The 23401-nt window shown below is 38.4% G+C and overlaps 1 protein-coding gene and 1 pseudogene across 1 annotated transcript; both read left to right on the top strand.

Annotated features, from left to right (window-relative positions):
• The window catches only part of LOC140985895 (FT-interacting protein 1-like), a 41836-nt pseudogene extending 35956 nt beyond the window's left edge, over positions 1-5880 (top strand).
• A 285-nt stretch (positions 5881-6165) lies between these two features.
• LOC140986999 (small ribosomal subunit protein cS22-like) lies at positions 6166-8689 on the top strand. Its single transcript, XM_073455422.1, has 4 exons — positions 6166-6558; positions 7597-7698; positions 7775-8074; positions 8341-8689. Exons 1-4 carry the CDS (start codon positions 6253-6255, stop codon positions 8377-8379), a joined length of 747 nt encoding a protein of 248 aa, XP_073311523.1. The 5' UTR covers positions 6166-6252; the 3' UTR covers positions 8380-8689.
• The last annotated feature ends 14712 nt before the right edge of the window (positions 8690-23401 follow it).

Raw genomic sequence — 23401 nt, 5'->3', positions numbered from 1 at the left:
GTGAGATTCAATACCACCCTAGATCGGTGAATGTTATTGCTGATGCCCTTAGTCGTAAGGTGCATGATTCTGTGTTAGCATCTGTTTGTGTCGCCAAAGTACACGAGGATATATGTACTTCTGGTTGGACTTTTCACTCGAATTGGAATTCTGTCACTGTCTCAGCATTGCAAATTGAGCCGAGTTTGATATCTAAAATCCGAAAGGCCCAACGAAGCGATGCGCAAATTCAGAAGTTGAAAGAACTTGTATCTGCAGGACATCAGTCTGGATTTCAGATTTTTTCTGATGGTTCTTTACGACTGAATGGTCGGCTGGTAGTCCCTAATGATTCTGATTTGAAATCTGCCCTTCTTCGTGAAGCACATTGTAGCAAATACAGTATTCACCCTGGAGGTCGGAAAATGTATTTGACACTGAGACCTCAATTTTGGTGGAGACGTATGAAGGACATTGCTGAATTTATTTCGAAATGTTTAGTCTGCCAGCAAGTGAAAGCCGAACAAATGAAACCGAGAGGATTATTCCATAGTCTCGAAATCCCAAAGTGGAATTGGGAACATATTGCTATGGATTTTGTTACTCATTTACCTCGTTCGCCCAAGGGCTGTGATGCTATTTGGGTAATTATTGATCGGCTTTCGAAATCTGCACATTTTATTCCGTATGAGCGGACTTATCCTTATAAGAGAATGGCCCGTTTATACATCGAGAATATTGTGAGACTGCACGGTGTGCCAGTCTCAATTGTATCTGATCGTGATCCCAGGTTTGCTTCTAAATTCTGGGGTAGTTTTCAGGAAGCGATGGGTACGCGTTTGGCTATGAGTACTGCTTATCATCCTCAAACTGATGGCCAAACTGAGCGTACAATTCAAACGTTAGAGGATATGTTACGTGCGGTTGTGATGGACTTCAGAATTGGATGGCAAGATGCCTTACCATTGGTTGAATTTTCTTATAATAATAGATTTCAGACGAGCATTGGTATGGCACCGTTTGAAGCTCTATATGGGAGACGATATAGATCACCGTTATTCTGGGATGAAATTGGTGAACGACAATTGACTGGACCTGAAATGATACAGGAAATGAATGATAAGGTTCAGTTAATGCGACAGCGGATGAAAGCCGCTCAGGATCGTCAAACGAGTTATGCGAATAAACGAAGACGACCCTTGGAATTCCAAAAAGGTGACAAAGTGTTTCTGACAATATCTCCCTTTAGAGGCACTGTTCGATTCGGCATGCGAGGTAAATTATCTCCTCGTTATGTTGGTCCATACGAGATTCTTGATCGAGTTGGTGATCTTGCGTATCGATTGGCATTGCCACCAGCTTTATCTGCCATTCATAATGTGTTTCATGTTTCTATGTTGAGAAAATATGAACCAGATCCATCACCTGTACTTGCACCTGATGAGGTTGAACTTGATCCTTCACTATCCTATGTTGAGCAACCTGTTCGCATTATGGATCGGAAAGAGAAGATATTGCGTAATAAATCGATCCCTTTGGTTCGAGTACAATGGACACGACATGGTGTAGAGGAGTCAACATGGGAATTGGAAAGCAAGATGCGAGAATGCTATCCGCACTTGTTCGATTCTATTCCACTTGTTCCATTGTATTCACTATATACTGATCCATTTACTGATTTTAGTTTTGATATGTATTATAACTTGTGACATATATATGTTTACCAATGTTATGTATATAAAGATGTTTGAGATTTCGATAACGAAATCTTTTAAGAGGGGGAGAAATGTAAGGACCGTGTATCGTATTATCGTAAATCCTATGTTGATTATCGATAAATTATGAAATTGTCATGTGCTTATGTATATGATGTATATCATGACAATGAAAATGAGAAAATACGTATTGGATATGAATTGACATTGTAAGAGCTCGAGCGGAGAAGCCGGACGCCAATAAGAACAAAACCATTGGGCACAGAACGTGTGGCGCCCGAGCGGTAGAAGATTACCGCACGAGCGCCAGTGCAGAGAATGTTAGCATTCGGGCAGAACGTTCCGCGCCCGAGCGGTAGTTTTTCACCGCCCGAGCGCGTTACAAATATTTCTCGGGGGCAGAACGTCTCGCGCTCGGGCGCGAGAATTCTACCGCCCGAGCGCCGAAGCAGTGGAGTGATAAGAACGAGGCTTCTTTCTCATTTTCTTTATTTCCTTCTCAGCAACTTCGAGAGAAAAGTTGGAAATTCAATTTCCTTCGCTCGAATCGACTTCGAAACGCTGTCTAAACGCGAAACAAACTATATATTTGTGATCGTCGCGTCGAGGGCTTCTGACTAAGGTAATTTTCTTCTAGTTCCAGCAGCTCTAAATATCAAAGTGCTGGAATAGCGTGTATTTGAAGTTGAATTTCTTATATGTAGTAGAATAACAGACAAGAAACTCATATTCGAAGTCGGAATTGAATTAGGATATGATTTTGAATTGATATGAATTTTTGAAGTTTCAAATGAGATTTGAAACTCATATTAATGATTTTGGATTATGGTGTTGATTGGAATGAGTATGTTATTGATGTAGATAAAGTGTTATACCGATATCTTCAGGCTACATCAACTGGAACGAAGAATTGAGGTATGTTGCGACCGGGTAACATACGACAGGTATCTGTATTATATGATATATGTCGGTTTGATTGGATTGATTGGAATGAGATTATGTGTCTATATGCCTTATTTGTTGATTGATGTGGCATACATGACATTGAGATTGAGATATCGATGTATAAAATAAATGTTTTGTTAACACACATCGTTTGATGCATACATCGATACATGACATGCACGTTGAGCTATGATCCTTGGATACCCTGATATGATTTGATTGGATTCTGGGGTTTGTGAACACAATCGCTATGCCGGTATTATATGACCCGTAAAGCATAGACAATTGTGGCCCCGATGATTGGATATGAGATTTGGGATTTGATGGCGCTTTATCGACGTTATCATACGAGTATCCCTTATTGAGGCCGGTGTGCCAGTTCGAGCATTGATTTGATAGCGATTCGTTTGATTCTGACATGTGCTCAGTGGATGGGCATTTGACCCGATACCTCCACGACATACATGCATTGCATCCCATATATCATTGTTTAGATATCTGTGGTATATATGATTGGTTGTTCCATACGGAGCTTTGCTCACCCCCAAGGGGGGCTGTTGTTGTCTTTGTGTGTGGACAATGGCAGGTACTCCGGGATATCAGGAGATCGGAGAGGGTACTTCTGGAGGGAGTCAAAGTTTGAGTTGAGGTTTAGTTGTTTACCCCAGTATATATATATGTATCTATATACCGGGGCATGTCCTGTGGATATGATTTATTGTTGCATGAGTTGTTTTGATTATGTGTGGGGAGATTTTATGATGTGAGATGAAATACTATTTTTAGTATTCAAATAGCATATTTTGGGCTCATTGTAAAGAAATTTTAAACTCGTTTTTCGGTTGATGCCTTCTAAGCACTCCACCCTCTCAATAGATGGTGTAAATTTTTCTTATGAGGTGTGTGTTTAGAGACCTCAATCGCTCTATTTATAGGCGTTTCTTATACCATCGATGAGTGTATCGGGAGCCGAGATTCAGAAGAAAAAACGTGTACGTATCTCAAGTTTCTAAAGTTGGGCACGTTTGTCAAAAGTTGTAGGTAATGGTCGTCGTCATTTCCTACACATCTTTCCTTCTTCTGATTCATATGGGTCATTTTTTCTTAAACGTTCTTCATGCATGGAACGCCGACCCACATCATATACCTCCAAACACCGGAACTCCGTCAAGGTAGGTAGCGTTCCGGTTCTGGAACGGCCTTGGCAAACCATGGGAATATTAAATGCACGGGGGCTTCTCCCAATGAAGATGAAGCATGGTAGGGGAAGCACAAATGCCTACTGTGTAGCCAAATACGGCCAAAAGTGGGTTCGAACAAGGACCATTCTCAACAGTTTCAGTCCAAAATGGAACGAGCAATACATGTGGGAGGTCTACGATCCAAGCACTGTCATAACATTCGGAACCTTTGAAAATTGTCACTTAGGAACTAAGAAGCCTGGTGCATATGGTGCAGCACGCGACTCGCAGATTGGGATGGTTCGTATAAGATTATCGACCCTCGAATCTCACCGTATCTACACAACTTCTTACCCCCTTCTTGTTTTACACCCTACTGGGTTCAAGAAAATGGGTGAACTCCAACTAGCAGTTAGATTCACCAGCATGTCCTTATCCCACAATATTTATGGTCATCTTTTACTCCCAAAAATGCATTACCTGCATCCCTTCACCTTAAAACAAGTCAAAAATTTGAGATACCAAGCCATGAATATCGTAGCCACGAGGCTTAGTCGCGCTGAACCACCTCTCAGAAAAGAGGTAGTAGAGTACATGCTAGATGTCGTGTTTGGCGATGTTTGCTAATGGAAGAACCCCATCAACTCAGTCCTAGTCCATGTCTTGTTTCTGATACTGATCTGGTATCCTGAGTTGCAACCAGGGACGGAGCCACCCCAAAGGCTGGGGTGGGCTCCAGTCCTGGTTTTAAAAAAAAAATTATTAGTAATTATAGTATATATATAATTTTAGCCTACATTAAAGTTTTGTCAAGTTCATAAAATAATTATATTTACTAACTTAACCCACTAAAATTATTTTTAACCCATTTAATCATAAGAGAAATTACTCTATCAACCGTACTTTTGTAAGCAAGGGCCTCGAGTTGAAAAAACTTGTGAGGATGAGGATTTGAAAGGAATTTCTGGTAAGAGATTTGAAAAGCTAATGCGGCAGAGGGCGTCGATTGAGTTTGCACAAGGTGAAATGATTGTTTTTTGCTACTTAATTAGTTTATTCCATTTATTATGCAGAAAGATTCAAACTATGGCTTCGTTGAGTTTGTAGTTATTTTTCAGCTTTTGTAGTGATGAATACATAGAAGATTAGATTTTTGACATGTATAGAGCTTGAGATTAACTTCTGCATGATGTATATTTTTAATGGATTTTCTGTTTTTCCGCCCCAATGCGAGTTTCGAGCAGAAAATTTCACCCGGGGGCACTATGCCGGGAAAAATCTTCCGCCCTAGCATGCCTGCCTCGCGGCTCCGGTACATTTTTCTTAAAGATTTGATTTGTCTTGCTTTAACGTTTCATGTTTTTACGGCAACAACTGAACAATCATTCTCAGCTATGAAATTTCTTAATGCCTCTCTCTAGAATAAGATGAAAGAAGAGTTATTGGCAGATTATATAATTATCTACATTGAAAGAAAGTTTAGTGCAAGGATAGATACTGATTCAATAATCGATGAGTTTTATTCGACAAAAAACAGCAGGACAGTAGCTTATATCTAGTTCATGTCACTATTGTTTATCGAGTCATTCAGCCCTAGGTCAAAAATTTTTCTGGCTACGTCCCTGGTTGCAACTTCCAACACACTTTTTATACACGTTCCTCATCGGGATATGGAACTACAGGTACCGACCAAAGGATCCGCCCCATATGGATACAAAATTTTCATGGGCAGAAGCAGCCTATCAAGACGAACTCGATGAAGAGTTCGATACATTTCCTACTTCTAAACCACAAGAAGTGTTCGAACGAGGTACGGCAGGCAAAGAAGCGTCGCAGGCAGGATTCAGACGGTGGTGGGAGACCTTGCAACACAAGTGGAGAGATTCCAGTCTCTTTTAAGCTGGAGGGATCCAAGAGCTACAAGTCTATTCATAGTGTTCTGTCTTTGTGCAGCTGTGGTTCTCTATGTGACTTCATTTATCAACGTTTTGCTCAATCTTTTAATAGTATTTATTATTAGTATTTTAGTCAAGGAAATTAATGTGATTAAAGTTTGTTGATGATGTCTTTCGCTTGAGATGTTCCTGATGGGTCTTGTTTGTTAAAATTTATTTAGTAATAAACTAATAAAATAATGATTATATCCTTTTTCTCAAAATCTTATAATTTGTAGAATAGTTCTTTATTTTTTTTCTATATTTTGAATTTGTAAAAAAATAGAATAAATCAATTTTGATTTTATGGAATGAAATAAAAAATGAAAGTGTAATAAAAAATAAAAAAAAAAAAGAAGGAAAGAAGCAAAAAAAAAAAAAAAAAGAAGGAAAGAAGCAAAAAAAAAAAAAAAGGTGGGGATAAGTTTTTCACGGATAAAGCTGCTGTGAAAGCTATTGGCACATAAGACTGCTTCTGAAACCCAATTTGAGTGAGGAATGGCCACTGTTGCATCGTCTTCGTCTCTACTATCTTCAACTTTCCTGCAAAACCACACGAAACCCTTCAAATCCCATCTCCCGAAGCACAATTTCCAGCTTCCCAGACACCAATTCCCCCCTTTGAAGAAGCTCATCCACATTTCAAGTCCCAGAAGGCTGTATTCAGTTATCGCCCGAGTTTCTACAGCGGAGCCGTCGTCTGAGGCTGACAGAAGATTGTACGTTGGAAACATTCCGCGTACTGTTACCACTGACGAGCTCCGCAAAATTGTTGAAGAGCATGGTGCTGTTGAGAAGGCTGAGGTACTTTTTGTTTTCTTTCCGCTGAATGTTGAGTTGATTATCGTTATTTGTACGTGTATTCAACGAATGGGTGGTTTTTTGGATTTCGGGCTCAAGTTTTGGTTTTTCGTGCTCGAATTGAGTTATATATGTACTCAAGAATTCGTATGGGGCTGCTTTTCTTCGTTAGAGGAGCCGACACTGTGGCGCCTGTCCTCCCGTCCCTATTATTTTGTGGTCAGTTTAGTAGTTCGAGGGTCGTGTAGTCTTGTTCATAATGAGCTTTTGTTGGGGATTAGTTTTGATTTATTTTGGAGTATAAAGAGTTGAATGAAATGATGCTCTAGAAGGAGTCACAGGATATGCAATTAGTCTGACATTCGAGTCGCAACGGTTTGTTGTTGGTGGGTATGGATTACCTTTTGAGAACTTTGAACAAGTTTGAATTGAGTTTAGTCATAATAATTGAATCAAATTCTTGAATTCTTCAGCAGATGAAGGTGGATATTGAGTCTTCATTCAAGACACACAATTACGATTCCATTCTCGATAGCCTTTTTTTCTTTTTGGTAGTTTGAACGACTAGCGAAGGAGCTTAGGGAGAAATTAGTTATTGCATAACTATCGAGTTAAGCTCGAGTGGCCCTTTTTTGGATTGTATTGTTATAAGTGATTTATCTTTCATATTTTTCTGATCAGTTTCAATTTCATCTGGGGTGTCAAAATAAGTTTGAAGCTCTTTTTGGGCATCATTGAATTGAAGTTCGACAATGATTTTTAGATTAATATATTGACAGAAAGTCATCAGACTCTTCTATAAGTTTCTAGAGACTTCAAAAAGAAGGGTAAATATTCTGGAAATTATATTTCAGTAGTGTATAAACATCACGAACTTGCGCAATTTGGGTGAACTTATTAACAAGCACAATTTTAAAAAGATATGGTTGAGCACAAATTGAGAAGGTTTCAGTATTTACGACTTTAGGCGGTTGAAGATCTTTACTTGGATTACTACATTCCTGTCCAAATAACATAACATTTACAATGCTGTGTTTGTAGGTCATGTATGATAAGTACTCTGGAAGGAGCAGAAGATTTGCATTTGTAACTATGAAGTCAGCCGAGGAGGCAATTGCTACTATTGAAAAGCTTAATGGGACAGTAAGATTATATTTTCTATAAGTTTCAAGAGAACACATTGAACAATAATTATCGATCGCACACTCTTTTGTGTTAGGAAATTGGAGGACGGACAATCAAAGTCAACGTAACAGAAAAACCATTGACATCCTCAGATGTATCTTTTCTTCAAGTGGATGATTCCAAATTCATTGACAGTCCCTACAAAGTTTACGTGGGCAATCTTGCAAAGAATGTAACTACAGAAACACTGAAAGACTTTTTCTCAGAAAAGGGGAAAGTTCTCAGTGCAAAGGTATCCCGACTTCCAGGGACCTCAAAATCCAGTGGATATGGCTTTGTTACCTTCTCTTCAGAAGAGGACGTGGAAACTGCCATATCTGTTCTAAATAATACGGTGGGTTGTCGTATGAATTTTTAGGATGAGCTTATTCCAGTTATTCGCACACGTGACACAATAGCAAAAGTTATGTTGCAGTTTGATAATTTTAAATCTTTGCTAGTTGTGCATCCCCACTCCATTTTAATGTCCTATATTTAAGGGGATACTCATACTGCAAAAGAATTTATTGAAATTTTTTGAATTGTTTACACCGTCCAAGAGATAGTTGATCACATCTTTGAAATTCTCGTATTCTCTCTTATATCCTCCTTTGTTTGCAGGTTCTCGAGGGCCAGAAGATTCGGGTTAATAAAGCATAGGATTGCCAGTGGATAGTAGCATTCTGTATCTGCAATTGCATTTGATTATGCTATAGAGATTTAGATATTTAACATTGAAAGAATCAAGAGTCAAGGCTACATTTTGATAATCAGCAGACAAGGTAAAGTTTCATGTGTTGTTGGATGCTGTAAGGGCCCGAATTATCTGTCAGTTTCGCCAACTAAGATAATCGAAAGTACATCTTATAGCCATATTAGTTGACAATGAGAGTTGGATTTGAATTGTTGAGATTGATTTTAATAATCTATTTTTGAAGGAAATTTCATGAAACAGATTTTACGATTCAAAGGGCACTGCCCGTGCCCGTGCAACACGCCTTGTTGCTGCTACTTTTGAGCATGGTGCATATGCCTATGCATAGTGTATCTTGGTTCTTGGAGTAAGTTTTGTTCAGTTTTTCGGTTAAGGTGCGCACAGATTCATCATGGCTTCTCCATGCAATGTGTGTTTTTTTTCCAACAAATATTTTTCAATAAATAGAAAACATGGGAAAGACTAATTATATAAAAGATTTTAATGTATTTGAATTGTGATGAAGTTTAGGTTAACTCAATTTACCTTATTATATGTATTAAAAATGATTTTAAAAAATAGGAAAAACAATAAAAATTAGAAAATTTTAGATAAATAAACAAGTAGTTCTATTTACCTCACAAATGCATTAAAAAAAAATCAATAGAGAATAAATAAATAAACAAAAAATTTATTTTACCCGGATTTTAAAAAATCTCGTGAAATATAAATATAGTTTACCAGATCAAATTTAATAATTTCAAACGAAAATTTGAATTTCTAGATATTTCCTAACAATCTTATCTAGCATAAATGGAAGATTTTTCTATGACAAAGTTTTATGATTTGATCTAAAGTGAGAAAAAGGGTCAACCAAGCAAACTTATTGCCCATGAAGAAAATTCAAATTTATAGTTTCAATATTAATGTTTTCTTCAATAAAATAAAATATTAAAACCTAGATCGAAGAATTTCAAATATATAGATTTTAAATATATTCAAATGTATTTTTGTAAATATATAAGAAATGTCATAAATTTCAAATATGTTGAAAAATATGAGTTGTAATATTTGAATGTTGAAATAAAGAAAGTTGAATGTTAAAAATAAGAGTTGTAAATATTTAAAATTAGTGTGTGATGATGTATTTACTTTTGGATTATTTCCAAAGAAATTATATAAATAGGTATCTCAATGTGTGAAGAAAATCATAATTTAAAATGTGATATCTTATCGAAAAATATCACATGGCTCTGTAGAAATGATTAAAAGAAAGATTTGAACATATAAGGGAAGTTATACTTCCGACCGCCCGTGATGAATGGAATATGTTGAGATTCCAAGATTTTAAGAAAGTCAGTTATTACAATTCGACGATGTATCGAATAATCGCGCAATTAAAATTTTGTGGACAAGAAGTTACAGAATCGGAAATGCTTGAAAAAATATTTTCCACATTTCACGCATCAAATATAGCTCTACAGCAACAATATAGAGTGCGTGGATTTGCGAGCTATTCTAAACTTATCGCCTGTCTTCATGTAGCGGAAAAGAACAATGAGCTGCTAATGAGAAATCATCAGTCCCGACCCACTGGATCAACAGCATTTTCAGAATTAAATGTCGTAAGTAAAAATGAATTTAAACCTGGAAACCAAAATCAAATTCAGAGACAAATTTTTGGTCGAGGTCGTGGTCGTGGTCGTGGTCGTGGATGTGGAAGTGGTCGTGGTCGCGACCATGGTTTTGAAAACAATCAAGATAGTTATTTTTATTACTCATCTCAAAAGGGCGTCACGAACCACCCACTGAAAAAGGCTTCATGAGAACATGAGTGGTAATGAAAATCACTCAAAACGATTTGAAAGTTCTTGTTTTAGATGCGGCACTCTAGGACATTGGTCTCGTATTTGTCGAGCCCCCGAGCACCTTTGCAAACTCTATAAAGAATCGATAAAGGGGAAAGAAAAAGAGATCAACTTCACTGAGCACAATGGCCGTTTGAGTGATTCAACTCATTTTGATGCTGCAGATTTTCTGAAAGATTTATCTGGAAATGATCAATATGCTGGTGGAATAGAAATGAAAAATTTGATGCTGCAGATTTTCTCAACGATTTCTCTGAAAATGAACAATATATTGGTGGAATGTAAATGTAAAATAATTTTTTTTTCATGTACTCATATAATAATGTTTTATTGTACAATTATGATATGTGTTATATTTTTCAATAAATTGCACATGTATTGTAAGTAATTTTTTTCATTGCATATTTTTTGAAGTTCGAATATGGAAACTGCTATGAACAAAGCTAAACAAGAAACTAATCCCATGAAAGTTTGCATACCTGATAGTGGTACAACGCAAACTATTCTCCGAGATAAAAGATATTTCTTGGAACTAAAACCAACAAAAACAATGGTGAATACAATATCAGGTCCTGTAAACTTGATAAAAGGTTATGGTAAAGCATATTTTTTGTTATCTAATGGTACAAAATTTTTGATAAATGATGCTTTGTATTCACCACAATCGAAAGAAATTTATTGAGTTTTAATTACATATATTCTCATGGGTATGATACTCAGACAATAAATGAAAGAAATGACAAATATATGTATCTTACCTCATATAAATCAGGAAAGAAATATGTAGTTGAAAAATTACAAATGCTCCCTACTGGATTGCATTATACATATATAAGTCCAATTGAATCAAACAAGGTAGTTGATAATTCTTCAATACTGATCAATCGGCATGATCGATTAGGACATCCTGGTTCAACAATGATGCGACGAATTATATAAAATACACATGGTCATCCGCTGAAAGACCAGAAGATCGTTCAAAATAATAAGTTTCAATGCAAAGCATGTACTCTTGGAAAACTTATTATAAGACCATCCCCAGCTAGAATCCAAAATGAATCACCTATGTTTCTCGAACGTATTCAGGGTGATATTTGTAGGCCAATTCATCCAACACGTGGACCATTGAAATATTTTATGGTATTGATCGATGACTCCAGCAGATAGTCACATGTATGTTTATTATCAACTCGGAATGTGGCATTTGCAAGATTACATGCTCAAATAATAAAATCGCGGAATCAATTTCCTGATCATACAATCAAGAAAATTAGACTTGATAATGCTTGTGAATTTACTTCTCAGACTTTCAATGATTATTGTATGTAAATGAGAATCACAGTTGAGGATCATGTTGCTCATGTACATACTGTGAGCAGATAATCCAGATAAGATCAAGCTGCGAAAGTCCAAATCCCGATCGAGTGAAAGGCGGAGACAACCCATATCATTGTTCTCTCTTTCTTGTTAGCTTTCTGTTTCAGCGTGCGAGATACACGAAAATTGGTTTCCTATTTTTTATGTTTACTGTTCAGTTTTTTTAGTATAAAAAGCACTGTAAGTAGGTAGATTTTAAGTACCACGAATAGAATTCATTGTTTTCTTTCTTTTGGACGTACGTTCTCTGGGTTTAAAGTTAACATTTGGTATCAGAGCTCGGCGTGTAGAACGTCCAAGTATTCACAACTTCACTAAAATGTCGATTATCCACCAGAATACATCGAAAGAGAACGGCGGAGTGTCGTTTCACTATCCAATGCTGACCCCCCACAATTATGCAACATGGGCAATAAAGACAGAGGCGATTCTTGATGCCCAAGGAGTTTGGGAGGCGGTGGAGCCGACTGAAGGAGCATGAGTAGATGGAAAAAAGGATAAGGCAGCGCGGGCATACATCTTGCAGTGCGTTCCAAAATACATCCTTCTCCAGATTGCAAAGAAGAAGACAACAAAGGATACCTGGGATAGCCTCAAGACGAGGTACCTGGGTGGTGATCGAGTTAAGAAGGCGCGTGTATAGACACTAAAGAGAGAATTTGATGCTCTTCGGATGAAGGAGACCAAGACAATTGATGAATTCGCCGGAAAACTCAGTGCAATAAACATCAAGTTTTGCACCCTTGGTGATACACTTGAAGACTCCTCTCTGGTCAAGAAGCTGCTCGACTCCGTTCCTGAGAAATTCTTTCCCATCGTCGCCGGGATCGAACAGTTCTACGACCTTGAGACAATGCCATTCGAAGAAGCTATAGGGCGATTAAATGCATATGAGGAACGAACAATGCGATTACGTGGAAACACCAATGGTACTAAGGGTCAACTTTTATTCACTCATGCCGAATGGCAAGCACGACAGAAGGGGAGTAATAGTGACACCTCGTTAGGAGGAAATGGGCGGGGGTCCAGCGGCCCTGATCGTGGCAAATGGCGTCGTGGTCGTGGTGTGCTGCGCAAAGACAATACAGGAGGTAATAGCAGCACCAACAGTGGTACTCGTGACAAGAGTCACATAAAGTGTTTCAATTGTGAGAAAATGGGACATTATGCGTCTGAATGCCGCAGCAAGCGTCGTGACGATGAAGCTCATCTCACTCGCACCACCGATGAAGAACCAACACTGTTGATGGCCGTGTCCCAGGAGGTGACGCACACTAGGCGTGAACAGTAGGATGCTATACTACTCAACGAAGAGAGGTTATTACCAGAGATGTACCGTGGTGACAAGAATGGAGAAAATGAAGACATCTGGTACCTTGACAATGGTGCAAGCAATCACATGACTGGGCATCGCGAGAAGTTCCAAGAATTGGATGAAACTATCACCGAGAGGGTGAAGTTCGGCGATGGATCAACTATCTAGATCATGGGAAAGGGGACGGTTGTGTTTGATTGCAAGAACGGCGATCAGAAAGTTCTCCAATAGGTATACTACATTCCCAAAATTTGTAGTAATATTATAAGTCTTGGACAAATGACAGAAGACGGGAACGAGGTACACATGGGAGGAGATACCATGAAGGTGTTTGACAGGAGTGGGAAGCTCTTGATGTTGGTGAAGCGAACACAAAATCGCTTGTACAAGATACAGTTAAAGCCATGCAAGCAGATTTGTCTCCTAACAAGCCTAGATGACCCAGCATGGTTATGGCATGCGAGACTCGGCCATGTCAACTTCCATGACTTGAAGCTCTTGGGGGAGAAGAAAATGGCAGTTGGTGTGCCATTACTAACCCAGCCAAACAAGTTATGTGATGGGTGTGTGATAGCCAAGCATCCAAGGTTGAAGTTCCCGTACCAGACAAAATACAGAGCAGAAAAGCCACTGGAATTCCTCCATGCTGATATTTGTGGGCCAATCTCACCATGTACACTCGGTGGTAATAAGTATTTTCTTTTAATTGTTGATGATTTCACTAGGTGGATGTGGGTGTATGTATTGGCAACAAAAAATGATCCTTTCATGACATTCAAGAAGTTCAAGTCTCTGACAGAGAACAAGATTGAATACAAGATCAAAACACTACGGACGGATCGCGGTGGCGAGTTCCTATCCACTGAGTTCACCCGCTTCTGTGAAGACGAAGGGATTGACAGGCACCTCACAGCTCCCTACACACCGCAACAGAATGGTGTTGTGGAACGCCGTAACTGCATAGTGATGGCCATGGCAAGATCTTTACTCAAAAGCATGCATGTACCTGCGAAATTCTGGGGAGAGGCAGTTAGACATGCAGTCTATCTGCTGAATCATCTCCCAACTAAGGCAATGGGAGAGCGCACACCATTTGAAGCGTGGATGGGAAGAAAGCCTCACCTCGCACACTTGAGAGTGTTCGGCTGTGTGGCATATGCGAAAAACACAGTTCCGCATCTCAAGAAACTTGATGACAGAAGCTCGCCCGTGGTATATTTGGATGTAGAGGAAGGTTGCAAAGCTCACCGCCTATTTGACCCAAGCCATAGCAAGCTGCAAGTAAGTAGAGATGTCATCTTTCAAGAAAATCTCAAATGGTCATGGAATGCAGGAGTTAGTAATGAAGGGCCGTAGTCAGAGTTCATCATGTTGGATGTATTCTATTCTAATGAATCGATTGATGATGCAGACGCTGAAGATGTCACACCACCAGCGGCAGGAATGTTATGTTCAACTATACTTCCGTCAAATACTCATGAGGCTACATCGACCCTGGTGACCATCACCCCTGAGTCCCATGACAGACCTATCCGTTTTATGACAATTGATGAGCTTTATGCCAATACTGAGGAAGTAGTTGCTATCGATGAAGAAGAGAATGAGGTGATGATGGTGGTGACTGAAGAACCAACATGTTACCAAGAAGCTGTAATCGAAACCTGCTGGTACGAAGCAATGAATGAGGAGTTAAAATGCATTGAAAAAAACAACACCTGGACCCTAACTGAGCTCCCATCAGGCCACAAACCCATCAGCCTAAAGTGGGTATTCAAGCTAAAGAAAGATTCAGATGGGCAGGTCGTTAAGCACAAAGCTAGATTGGTGGCTAAAGGTTACGTACAAAAGCAAGGCATCGATTTCGAAGAGGTGTTTGCACCTGTAGCTAGACTTGACTCTATTCGAGTCATTCTTGCACTTGCTGCAAAACAAAGTTGGGAGGTACACCATCTAGATGTGAAGTCTGCGGTTCTTAATGGTGAGTTAGAAGAAGAAGTATATGTCACCCAACCAGAAGGGTTTGAAGTACAAAACCAGAAGCATAAGGTGTATAAGTTGTCAAAGGCCCTCTATGGATTACGCCAAGCTCCACGAGCTTAGAACATTCGATTGGATAGGAGCCTAAAAGAGCTAGGGTTCAGGAAATGTACTCAAGAACAAGCAGTATACATAAGAAGTAAAGGAGAAGCGAGAGTGATTGTTGGAGTGTATGTTGATGACCTAATTGTAACAGGAAGAAGCATCGAAGAAATCAACAAGTTCAAGCAGGAAATGATGACAGAATTTGAAATGAGTGACTTGAGTCTTCTCTCCTATTACTTAGGTTTTGAGGTGGAACAACAAAAGGGTCGAACATTACTTAAACAATCAGCCTATGCTAAGAAAATCTTGTCTCAGTTCAAGATGGCAGATTACAATGCCTCAAAGTATCCGATGGAGCCCAAGACGCAGCTGCACAAGGACTTGGAAGGGACTCCAGTTGATGCCACAGAGTTTAGACGTATCATTGGTTGTCTCAGATACTTATTACACACACGACCAGACATCTCATACGCAGTAAGAATGGCAAGCAGATACATGGACATGCCTACAATAATGCATCACAAGGTGGTTAAGCAGATCCTCAGTTATTTGAGAGGCACAATCCATTTCGGACTTGCTTATGTGAAGGGACCCCAAGAATTTGGTATATTCGGCTATTCGGACAGTGACTTAGCTGGTGATCGCGATGGGAGGAAAAGCACAAGTGGAATGGCTTTCTACTTTAATGAGAACTTAGTGTCCTGGAACTCACAGAAGCAGAAGACGGTGACACTTTCATCATGTGAAGCTGAGTTCATGGCAGCAACAGATGCGGCCTGCCAAGCTCTGTGGTTAAGGAGTTTTGTTGGTGAGTTAACCGATATAGAGCCAAAGCCAGTAACTTAATTTGTTGACAACAAATCTACCATAGCTCTTATGAAGAACCCATTGTTTCATGGTCGTAGTAAGCACATAGATACATGTTGCATGTTTTCTTAATTGCTCGCAAGTGCACGACGTCAAGTTATAATAAAATATATTTTCGAGTACAAGTGTCGATCAAACGAGGAGTATGTATTTAAATGTATATTAATGCTTGTAATTAAAATAGTCTCAATTTTATTTAGAAAAATCACTTAAAAGATTTGTTTGCAAGAATAACTAAATTGAAAATGGATTTAAGTAAAATATAACACCAAACTTTTTATAGCAAATAACAATGGAATAAAAGATCTAGAGGTTTGATTTCACGCAACTATTCACCATGTGTAATTCCTATTAGCTGTGTTATAAAAATTCTAAATTCTTCTTATTCATTAGCCAAGAATCCTAATATTATCTACTCCCTTTTCCAAGTAATAAGTATATATTGGTTATCTAAAAATGAATTGTGACATTCCCATCAACAATCTATAAATAAATAACATTTCAAACACTAGATTCTCTATAGGCTTCAATAGCATTATAGGCCTCCCGAACTCTATAAATACTATTGATGTATTTGTTCCTTTTCTTGTTTATAATTTCCTCTTCCGAGTGATAAATTGTAAACATATAAATCATTCAACTTATGGCCAATAAATTGAAAGCATTAAGATTGGAATAATACAAATGAACAAGATGAAAAACTTAAATAACTTATGTCATAGATTCCAACACATGGTTTCTAGTTTTGTTCCATCATTCCTCTAGAAATAAAACTTAGTTCATAATAACACAATCAAAACAACAAAACATAGTTACAAAACAAGAAATATCAATTGAAAAATAAAAGAAAGAAGAACTTAGAACAAGAGTTTGAAGTGCAGTTTCCGTCCCCGGATTTGTGCAAAAGATTTCTCAAGAACTTGATGAACTTGATCTTCAATCCTTTTTCAGCAGCCTCCACTCCTTCCTTGGCTCCCCAATGACCTAGATAGTGAATAATAGAAGCCTTTTATAGTCCTAGACAAGTCTTTGCACGCAAAACACAAAAGTCATCAACTCCCATGCGCAGCACACCAAATTTCAGAATTTCCGGACTTTGTCTGTCAACGACCGCGGGTGCGGTAAAGATGGCACCGCGGGTGCGCTGCTATTTCGGGGAAAACTTTCATTTTCGAACTTCAGTGACCGCGGGTGCGGTAGAACAAGGACCGCGAGTGCGGTACAGCTTCGACAGAACTTCTGAAATTCGATTTTCAATTACCGCGGGTGCGGTGCCTGTGTTAGCACGGGTGCGCTGGAGCTTCTGAAATTTTTATCTTTTGCAGTTTCCAATTCAACATTTTACTACTCCAAACTCTTATTATAAACTTCAAAACTACAACAACAAAAACAACAACAAATCACATAAAACCTGCTCAAGAGTCACAAAATTCTAAGTTAAAAACAAGTAATAAAAGTACAATAAATTGCACTTATCAAACTCCCCCAAACTTAATATTTTGCTAGTCCCGAGCAAAACAAAACAACACAAACAAACAAATCATGAAATATTTTAAAGAACTTGGCCTCAAGATAAATTAACAAACTCTTCGTGCATTCACAAGTCAAATCAATCCAACCAATTTTTCATCCGGATAAAATCATGCAATCGGTTAATTTTCTTAACTTCTAATCTCTTCAACTCAAGTTTCAAAACATTCTCAATCGATTTCAATTTTTTTTTTTTTAACAAACACAAATCAAGAGGTCTTTTCCGGTAAAGGTTGGGTTCAAAGCCATATTCATTCAAGAAAGGAATGCCCAATAAATATTTGATGCAATGAGGTGTGTGTAAAATTGATCAAGATTCATACTCAATGGAAGTGTTTATCGATTGTCCATAGGCTAGATCCTCCCAATCATTCTCCACTAGTATATTGGACAACTATGACTTGGTCAATAGGATTTGGAATGCTTGTAATGTTAGGCCTTGGCTCATGGCTACAAATGAAGATTAGGAATTCAAATAAGGGAGTAAGTTGAATTTTATCTCTTTTGCAATCTCCATTTTTTTCTTTCATCTCCATTTTTTTTTATTATTCATTTCATCTCTTTTTCTCCCATTTTTCTCCAACTTCTTCGGAAAAAAAATTATTCATTTTTCTTTTCTTTTGCAGGAGAATTTCCTTTAAATTCTTACTCTCTTGAGAAGGTAGGAAATTTATGTTTAAGATATTCAACGGGGTAGTATATGTGGGATATTTGAAAGGATATCGAATGGGGGTCTTTTACACATATTTACGTGTGACATTCGAATTCATATAGGCTACAAAGAGGTGACAAATGATAAATTAATTTTATTTGGTAGCTTGAAAGGCTCAATCGATCCAAAAATCACCTAAATCATTCCTAAATCATAGTTTGTCCGTATTTCGCCTCGAGTGTTGGTTGGATAGTTCTATACAAAATCTCAATTCACCAACACAAAGTAGAATCTAATCATTGTGAAAAGTGGTGTCTCAATGCATCAACCAAATACATATATATTCAAAAGAAAAGTGCTTGGCTTCCAAGAAATTTCAAGAACACAATTCTTTTCTCATGTAGGCTCAAGAGGGCTTCAATTGAATATTTATGAACAATATAAATAGGCCCAAATAAAATCAAAGATTGCCTCAATCATATATGTGCTTAAAAAAAATTTATTTCAATGTCAAATGAAAATCACAGAGTTTTATAGAAATTATTAGTCTCAAATTTACCAAATCTCATGATTGTTCTCTAAATTTTTCAAATTGATCTATTAACATGAATGTAATGCATGACTTTTCTTCTTAACACAATTTTTTTTTTCTTTTCTCATCATTGGCCATTAAAAAAAATATTTCATGACTAAAACACTACAAACACACAAGCAAACAACTCAAATAACTAAATAGATAAATAAACACAAATAAACACACAAAATAAAATAAATAAAATAACATCTCCCCCAAACTAAATCATGTGCATCGTCCTCGATGTAAATAAACATGGAAAATAGAGGAATACACATACCTCGGGCAACGACCGTCAGTAGTCATTGTTATCCTCATCATCTGGGTCATCTTGTGGTTGTTGGAACTCCGGCGGTTGGTATAAGGGTGGCCATTGTGGAGGAGGTGGGAATGGATTACCAGAGGTTGAAGCTGCTGGAAATTACTGAGCCAAGACAGACGTAAAATCCATCATATAGTCCATAAATGTATCGGTCCTAAACCGAAACGCATCCATGTCTTGGCGTTGATTTCGCATTTCCTCTTCTAAATGGGTCAACCTATCTCTCATATTTCCTGGTTTCGGTTGTGGTGGTGGTTGTGGATCTTGAGCTTGAGCATGGGCACGTCTTTGTGCAGCTCTTCTGTTGAATTCCCTTTCATCTCGACGTGCCTCAGCTTGTTCACCTCTCACTGCCCTATTTGGTTAAATTACCACAATGACATTTTTCGGCTTTAACAATTCTTCATTCACATCCCAAGTCACTCCCGCATTACGGCATAATGCAGTGATAAGAGAAGGGTGGAGGAGTCCACTAGGAGAGTTACCATTTGCATAATCAAGCATCGAACTCTGTAGCAATTGACCTAAATCAATTGTCCGTCCCGTCATGATGCAAAAAGTAAGGATAGCCCTCTCCTTGATGACAGTGGTGGTGTGTTCGGTAGGCTTAATCCTAGCAGAAATAAATGAATACCAATCTTTGGCAACACTTTTCAGATCAGACTTTGCTAGGCTAACATGCACATCTTCCCTCATTCTCCACTCCGCTCCCTCTATGCATATTGTTTGAAGTATATTATTATAATCAACTTGCTCAGCCCGGTATTCTTCATACTCATCATGCATAACTGGAGGGATACCATATAACATATTGATCGTATGTGCATCAAAGGCTACCATTTTTCCTCTCACCAACACCTTTAATTGTTCATGCCTAACCTTGAGGTTAGCATAAAATTCTCTCACCAACGAAATGACAGCATCTTGTGGTTGCCTGCCAAACTCCTCCCAATGCCGAGCAGTGAGCATTAATCCAATTTCGGATCGGGTAAAACTCAGATCAAATCCCCTTTCTTTTATCATGCTTTTGTTCAAAATTCTTCCATAGTTTTCCTCCGCTTTCTCGTTCCAAAACTTGTTTGCATCATAATTTGCAGTTGATGATGCACCCTTTGCTTGTTTCTTTCTTGGAGGCATTTTATCAAACACCTTCAAAACACCAACTTTCTCTTCACTCTAATTCACAAAACTAGATGATTCTGCACTCCCCCAAACTTGTTAACCACAATAACACCACCTCAACAATATACACACCAATATAATCCACAATATCAAGAATGTAGTCCAATAAATGTCAAAATTTTTTTTTCTTCCTTCCATAGTAAATAACACCAATAATTTTGAATCTCAACAAATGTACTATAGATTTGCTCACCTTGAGTGTAGAAATGTTTCTTGGAATAACAAAATCGAAGCTCCAATCAAATCTTGATGAAATTTTCGAGCCCCTTTCAAACCCTAGGTTTGGTGTTGATTGTATGAAATGTAGATGGAAATTTTAGTGGAGTTTTTGAAGTAATGTAAGTGTGGAGTGTATTTTGAGTGGAGGAATGTATATTGAGTGGAGGAATTTCGCAGTGGAGGAGAGAAATTTGAGAAGGGTTCTTCGTTTATTCGTCATTTCTGCCCCATTCTGATTTTAAAAACCACGACCGCGGGTGCGCTCAAGAATATACCGTGGGTGAGCTTGGCTTTCGGGAAAGTTTCAGTATTTTGTATACACTACAACCGCGGCTGCGCTTGGCTTTCGGGAAAGTTTCAGTATTTTGTATACACCACAACCGCGGGTGCGCTCCAGTATTACCGCGGGTGCGCTTGGCTTTCGGGAAAGTTTCTTCTTTTTTTTTTTCTGAAAAGAAAACAATTGGGATTCATTAAGATTTGGGAAAAAATAAGCACACAATATTTTTAAAAATAAACAACCTAAAATAAGAATACAAGAAAAAAAAAAACAAAACCGAAAACAAAATGCAATAAAAAAAATAAAATAAAATTTTGGGTTGCCTCCCAATTAGCGCTTGGTTTAACGTCGTCAGCCCGACTATACCAGTTTTGTTCACGGTGGTTCGCTCAACCCAATGATGTCAATGTTCCTTACTTCAGTCCCATAGTAAGGCTTAATCCGCTGTCCATTCACCTTGAAGGTTCTTCCATCGTTGCATTTTAACTCGATAGCTCCATGAGGGTATACTATTTCTACAACAAATGGCCCTGACCAACGCGACTTTGGCTTACCAGGGAACAACTTCAAATGAGAATTGAATAATAATACTTGTTGTCCTTGCTTGAATTCTCTTCGAAGAATATGCTTGTCGTGCCATTTCTTGGTCCTTTCTTTGTATATCTTAGCATTCTCGTATGCATCATTCCGGAATTCCTCCATTTCATTCAGTTGCAACAGTCGTTGCTCGCCATATGCTCCCATATCAAAATTCAACTTTTTCACAGTCCAAAATGCTTTGTGCTCCAGTTCCAAAGGTAAATGGCAAGCTTTCCCAAAGACCAACCTATAAGGTGACATTCCGATAGGTGTCTTATATGCAGTCCTGTACGCCCATAACGCATCATCTAGCTTGATTGCTCAATCCTTTCGGTTTGTCTTCACAGTTTTTTCTAAGATCTGCTTGATCTCCCGGTTGGATATTTCTGCTTGCCCATTAGCTTGTGGGTGATATGCCAGTGTCACCTTGTGCTTCACATCATATTTGGCCAAAAGTGAGGTAAAAATTTTATTACAGAAATGCGTACCTTCATCACTGATTATGGCTCTAGGTGTTCCAAATCTTGTAAAGATGTTCCTGTGGACCAACTTAACAACAACTCGAGCATCATTAGTACTAGTGGCAATTGCTTCCACCCATTTAGAAACATAATCAACAGCAAGTAAAATGTAAGATTGACCAAAAGAGGATGGGAATGGACTCATAAAGTCAATACCCCAGACATCAAAAAGTTCCACTTCCAAAATATTTGTTAGTGGTAACTCATGGCTTCTAGAAATATTGCCAACTCTTTGGCATCTATCACAAGACTTTACTAAAGTATAACTGTCCTTAAACAAATTAGGCCAATAGAAACCTGACTGTAATACCTTAGCTGCTGTTCTAGATGCTCCACAGTGTCCACCATAGGGTGAAGAATGACACTGCTCTAGAATCATCCCTGCTTCCTCCTCTGCTACACATCGTCTAATTATCTGATCAGCGCATCTCTTGAACAAGAAAGGGTCATCCCACAGATAAAACTTGGCATCCTGAAGAAATTTCTTCTTTTGGTGATAAGTTAAATCTGTTGGTAATTCTTCTGCAGCAAGAAAATTAGCTAGATCTGCAAACCAAGGATGTCTAACATTTACCTTGAAGAGTTGTTCGTCTGGGAACGACTCATTGATAACTCCACCTTCGGTCTTTTCTTCCAGCTCCAGGCGTGACAAGTGATCTGCCACCTTGTTCTCACAGCCTTTCTTATCTTTGACTTCAAAGTCAAATTCTTGAAGTAGGAGTATCCATCGTATCACCCTGGGCTTGGCATCCTTTTTGGCAAACAAGTAACGAATAGCTGCATGGTCAATGAAAACAGTTACCTTGGTACCAATGAGATATGTTCTGAACTTGTCGAATGCAAACACCACTGCTAGCATCTCTTTCTCATTAGTTGTATAGTTTTGTTGGGCTGCATTAAGTGTACGACTTGCATAGTAGATAGCCCTGAACATCTTGTCTCGCCTTTGTCCCAATGCTGCTCCCACAGCATAGTCACTAGCATCGCACATGAGCTCAAAGGGCTCCTTCCAATCAGGCACTATCATGATGGGTGCAGAAATCAGTGCTGTCTTGATCCTGTTAAATGCCTGCAAACAATCATCGTCGAAAATAAATGTAGAATCTTTCTCTAACAAATTACATAAAGGTCTAGTAATTTTAGAGAAATCTTTAATATAACGACGGTAGAACCCAGCATGTCCTAAGAAACTTCTTATCCCTTTCACATTCTTTGGCGGTGGGAGGCTTTCAATTGCCACAACTTTGGCTTTATCAACTTCCATCCCTCTAGCCGAAATCTTATGCCCAAGCACAATACCTTCTGGAACCATGAAGTGACATTTTTCCCAATTCAGCACTAAATTCTTCTCTCGACATCTCTGCAAAACAAGCGTTAGATTTTGCAAACAGTGATCAAATGATGAACCAAAAACAGATATGTCATCCATAAAAACCTCCATTATTTCCTCGACCATGTCAGAAAATATGGCCATCATACACCTCTGAAAAGTAGCAGGTGCATTGCAAAGACCAAATGACATTCTTCTGAAAGCAAATGTACCATAGGGGCAAGTGAAGGTAGTTTTCTCTCGATCCTCCGGTGCTATAACAATTTGATTGTAACCTGAATAACCATCTA

This window comes from Primulina huaijiensis, chromosome 10 (assembly GCF_012295235.1).
Source record: "Primulina huaijiensis isolate GDHJ02 chromosome 10, ASM1229523v2, whole genome shotgun sequence".
NCBI lineage: Eukaryota > Viridiplantae > Streptophyta > Magnoliopsida > Lamiales > Gesneriaceae > Primulina > Primulina huaijiensis.
Note: the sequence above shows the minus strand (reverse complement) of the source record. Positions and strands in the feature narration are given on the sequence as shown.